This window comes from Dermacentor andersoni, chromosome 4 (genome assembly GCF_023375885.2).
Source record: "Dermacentor andersoni chromosome 4, qqDerAnde1_hic_scaffold, whole genome shotgun sequence".
NCBI classification, from domain to species: domain Eukaryota; kingdom Metazoa; phylum Arthropoda; class Arachnida; order Ixodida; family Ixodidae; genus Dermacentor; species Dermacentor andersoni.
This window is the reverse complement of record NC_092817.1, coordinates 181,698,456-181,703,643: the sequence shown is the minus strand read 5'-3', so window position 1 is coordinate 181,703,643 and position 5,188 is coordinate 181,698,456. Positions and strand designations below refer to the sequence as shown.

General features: G+C 46.4%; 1 protein-coding gene across 1 annotated transcript; it reads left to right on the top strand.

Annotated features, from left to right (window-relative positions):
- The first annotated feature begins 2,021 nt into the window (after positions 1 to 2,021).
- LOC126531905 (uncharacterized) lies at positions 2,022 to 3,017 on the top strand. The gene has a single exon (XM_055070451.2). It carries the CDS (start codon positions 2,022 to 2,024, stop codon positions 2,877 to 2,879), a length of 858 nt encoding a protein of 285 aa, XP_054926426.2. The 3' UTR covers positions 2,880 to 3,017.
- The last annotated feature ends 2,171 nt before the right edge of the window (positions 3,018 to 5,188 follow it).

Genomic DNA, 5,188 nt, shown 5'->3' with positions numbered 1-5,188 from the left:
CTAACATAATAGAAAATTCAGGGCTCGCTGATGTAGGAGTGTCGGGACAGGGAGCTCGCTCTTATACAAGAATTCAAGGTCATTCCTACGCCCGCCTTGATCGGATTTATGTTTCTTCATCACTCCTCTCTCGAGGATTATCCTGCATTACTATCCCCGTTTCATTCTCTGATCATTGTATGGTTATCGCAAACATTGGTGAAAAATCTGTAACTAATTTCCGACCACAGTGGGCACTCTGGAAGCTTAACTCTGAGCTCCCAAATGATCAGGAATTTATTAATCGCGTGCGCATGGCTCTAACCAATTTCCTTTCTGGTGACTTGCCATTATTTGCTGCTTGGGAACTCTTTAAACAAGAGGTTCGTACAGTGGCTATAGAAATTGGATCGGTGAAATCATTCTATAGAAAGAATGAAGAAAAAACGCTTCTTAAGAGCCTATGTAGCCTTTATGAGATTGAATGCGAAATGCCAGGCACTTACATTGTCGACAGAGAAAACATTAAATGTGAGTTACAAAAGTATGACGCACTACGTTACAGAGGTGCGCGAATTCGATCTCGAAACAGGCGTGCTCTGCAATCTGAGCAACCAACACGTCAAGCTTTACTTGACGAGCGACGTCACGGTATTTCCAAAGTAATTCCGGAAATATACTCCGAAGGTAGTCTTCTAATAAATACTAATGACATAATTTCTCAGTTCCAAACTTTCTACACTATGTTGTTTAGTGCACCTCCGGACGATCACGATGCAAAAGTTTTAGAGAGTTTTGTATCTCTTGTCAAACCATTACAGGATGATGACTGTGCCGTCATCAGTGGTAGCCTTACGATTCAAGAAATTGAGCTAGCTATTGATCAGCTGCCTTTGTCGAAAACACACGGCCCCGATGGACTATCAAGTGATTTTTACAAAGCTTTCAAATCAATTATCACCCCATATTATTGGATATTTTTATTACAAGTTTAGAGGTTGACGCCCTTCCGCAGTCTTTTTGCAAAACCCACACAGTTTTAATTCCCAAAAGTTCAGATAAAGAGGAACTGCGTTCTGTTGAAGGCTATCGACCAATCACGTTGTCAAACGTGGATTACAAAATTTTTGCGAAAGTTCTATCCAATAGATTGCAATTTGCGATGTCAATTCTAATTGGTTCCCATCAGACGGGTGGAATCAGGGGCCGATCAATTCAAACCAACATACATATCGCCCGTACCCTTCTTCAATACTGTTATGGTTTCACTGAGCAGCTTGCAATGCTCCAGGTAGACCTTGCTAAAGCTTTTGTTTGATCGTGTCAATCACTCCTATTTATTTTCTCTTCTGGAGCATGTCAATGTTGGCTCGATTGTGCTTAAAGGCGTTAGGCTTTGCTACACCTGTTGTACTACTCGTTTAGTTATTAATGGCCAACTCACCCAACCCATTTCTATTTGCTCATCAGTAAAACAAGGATGCCCGATGTCCCCACTACTATTCGCCCTTTACCTAGAACCGCTATGCTTAAGCGTAATTCAGTCGAGTCACATCCATGGCTTCAATATACTGGGTAATGAAGTTAAAGTCTTCGCTTATGCAGACGATGTAGCGTTCTTCTGCACGGATAAGTCCAGTGTTGGAAAAGTAGTATCGAAAATAGAAGAATTTGTCAGCGTATCAGGAGCGCGAATGAACTCCTCAAAAAGTTTAGGCTTATGGTTTGGCTCATGGTGCTATACACCAGAACAGTTTGCAGGCGTTAAGTGGACTGATGTCCCGCCAAAGTATGTTGGCGTGCCGCTAAACGCATATAAATTAAGCGCACACTATCGGAAAGAACGGGTTTCGGTACTGCAAAGTTACGCCCAGACATTCTTTCCACAACGACTTTCTATTTTTGGGAAAGCCGAAGCCTGCAATAAGTTCTTGGGAACAAAAATTTTCTATGTATTGCAAGTTATCCATTGTGCTAGGCTATACATCCAACGCTTTCACCGTATCTTTGCAACCTTCGTATGGTCTTCAACTTTTGAGCCCATGAGGCGAGACAATATTTTTAGGCCTGTTATTGAAGGTGGGCTGGGCTTAGTACATCTTTATGAGCGGCAGATAGTGTCTCGTTTCTTCTTTTTTCGCGATACTTCCCATCCTGTAATTCGTTCATACATGCAAGTCACACTTGTTAATGCGTTACCTGATTTAGTTGTTTCTTCAAGTTTTTCTTCACGCTTATGCTTGTGGGGGTTCATGCAAGAAGTTTACTTGGCGGTTCGTTTCCTGACAGTTCGGTTTTCCACTGAATACTTGTATTCTGTGTCGCGCAAAACGTTGTACAAAGACTTACTATCCATGCTATTCCCACCTCCACTTTACCGATCAATATACATTAAATTGCCAGGCCACGATGTGCTAAAGCGATTTCGCAAAATGTATTTATCCCCTTGCTGCACAACATTCTTTTATAATGTTCATAGTGAAACCATACCGGTTAAAACATGGCTACAAAAAAAAGGTATCTTTGTCTCTTCTGTTAACTGTCGCCTTTGTGATGTACCAGAGACAATTGAACATTGTTTTATTAGCTGCACTGACGCCATCCTTTTTTGGGATGTCCTCCAACGGACTTTAAAGAAAGACTTTGAAATTAACGCTCATACTGTGCGATACCTGCTGCCAACCTCTGATAATAGTGCACCTTTCGATATGTTTTTTGTCATGGGAATGCACAGTTTGTGGAAAACGCGAATGATGGACAGAAACGCTGAAACGGTTGTACCTACAAGGGCAAATTTCATCCAAATGACACTGCACCTAAAGCAGGTTTATGATGGACTCGGTGTACAACCGGACTGGTACCCTATGTTGGTGAGGTGCTTATCCTTGCCACCCTTCTAAAGTGACAAGAACGTTTCTACTCACAGTATGAACGCTGCCTTTTCTGTGTGTGACTTTTATTGTGCCCTCCATTCTCTGACTATGCAGAACTGGTGAACGTCTGGTTGAATGCAACTATAATAAATACCATGAAAGAAAAAAAAAATCCTCGTTAGTAGTGGCCAGTATCCCTGCCTGTCACGCGGGAGACCGGGGTTCGATTCCCCGAAGGGGAGTAATGTTTTTTTTACTTCTTTTTTTTTTAGACACACCTAGGTGCACCCGCGACCATTATTTGCAGTATCTGTCTGTATCTTTCACGCGCTTGCGAACGAAGTTGTGCGCAAACTTTTGCACTTTTATTCCCATCGTGTATATAGTGCTCTAACTGACGCCTCCCATGTCTCCTCGTTAGTATAGTGGGACGAGGCTGACGTTGATGAGGCTTCCCGCGTGCTAGTATCACCGGTGGACACAGTTGCAACACCTTCTGTGCCGGCTGCTAAATCCACGAAGGTGGCAAATGTGCTGCCTACGGACCCGAAAGATGCAGTGCAAAGGGCATGCGACGAAGGAACCAAAGAAGAATCGGCCACGAAATCCGCCACTGCCGAGGAGACCGCCACGGAGCACGGACCGGCAACTCCCTGGATGGGCGTCGAAGAATCGAGTGCAAGCAATGCGGCTATGAAAAGAGCGAGGGACTCGACCGGCAACCTGGACGGCAACCTTGACAACGGGGCCAAAGACGAGCCGCTGCCAAAAGCGCAGGCGGGTCGTCGTGTTCCCGTGCGCCTGAAACCAAACATCCCGCCGGACAGACGGCCGGCGGCAAAACTGCCTAAGTAGGACCCGGCGCCTACTGGGGCGCCCGGACTAACGTCGTGAAGAGATGGCGCCCTTTTTGGAATCGGGCTTCGCGTACGCTCTAAAGGTACGCGTGTGGATCGAGCGGTTTTCAGTGGAAAAGTTATGCATGCAATATTGTCACGTGGTGGTGACGTTAAGAACACAGTGGCAATACTGTGAAAGGCAAAACTAGATTTTATTGGGCGAACCTGTGCCCACAATACAGGCTACACTTATAGCACAACAAAAACGGCGAACACAGTCGGCGATCGTCGAAAATCTGATCAGCGGGTCAAGCGCGTCGGCTTTTATACAGCAGTCAGCGAATGTTCCAGACTAATCGTTGGGACCCGCATGCCTTCTACAAAGTTCTACACAATTCGCGTCAAGCGATGAAATCAGATAACGCGAGGTTCGGCGACAACAGACAGCCGGGTAGAAGCATCGATAACTTTCCAGAAATGTCGGATACATGCAGGCGCGTCCCGCGCTGTGCGATTACAGTTGTTAAGCGACGAAACGTGGTCGCCCGATAAAGATAAGTACACGTGTCAATACCCCCCTCTTAAAAAGCATCGACCCGATGCTGCAAACAAACGAAGTTAATAAACAAAAGCACTCGTAGCAAAGAAAAGAACAAAAATCAGCGTCCGTAAAAGGGTTTAAGGCGCACCACGTGGACCACTTCAGATCGTGCGCGGCGCCGCTGTGAATGCGAAATGCCGTCTGGCACGACCTCATAGTCCAGAGCGCCAATACGTCGGATGACCTTGTAGGGTCCGAAATAGCGTCGGAGTAGTTTCTCACTGAGTCCTCGTCGGCGTATCGGGGTCCAGACCCAAACACGGTCGCCAGGCTGGTACTCGACGAAGCGTCGTCGGAGGTTGTAGTGTCGGCTGTCGGTCCTCTGCTGGCTCTTGATTCGCAGGCGGGCGAGCTGTCGTTCAAGCTGCCGTAGACCAGCTTGAACGGCGTGATCTGTGTTGTTTCTTGCACCGCCGTGTTGTACGCAAAGGTTACGTACGGCAGGACCGCGTCCCACGTCTTGTGTTCGACGTCGACGTACATTGCTAGCATGTCGGCGAGGGTCTTGTTCAGGCGCTTGTTCAGCCTGTCCGGATCGCTTGTTTTTCAGTGGCACCATGCGATCGGCTTGCTTTTGCAGATAAATGGCGGTAAAACTAGAGAGAACATTGAGTTGCCACGCTAAATGTTCGGGGCCTTGGAGCGCGAAGGAGGCAATATCAACTTTGCCGCCTGTGTATCGAGAAGGAACTCGATGTAGTTGCCTTGCAAGAAACTAAAGTCGAAACCCAAGAGCAGACCGATCGCATGGTGATGCCTTTCCCGGCGCATTACAATGTGTGCGTGTGCCATGCGAATGGCACATCAGGCGGATGTGCGTTGTTAATACGGAAGAGTGCTGGTATTATTGAAGAAAGTGTAACTGTTTGTGAAAGTTGTCGCTTGCTTATTGTAGA

Excerpts from the sequence above, each read along its gene's own strand:
- LOC126531905 (XM_055070451.2), top strand. The coding sequence starts at position 2,022 with ATGAGGCGAGACAATATTTTTAGGCCTGTTATTGAAGGTGGGCTGGGC.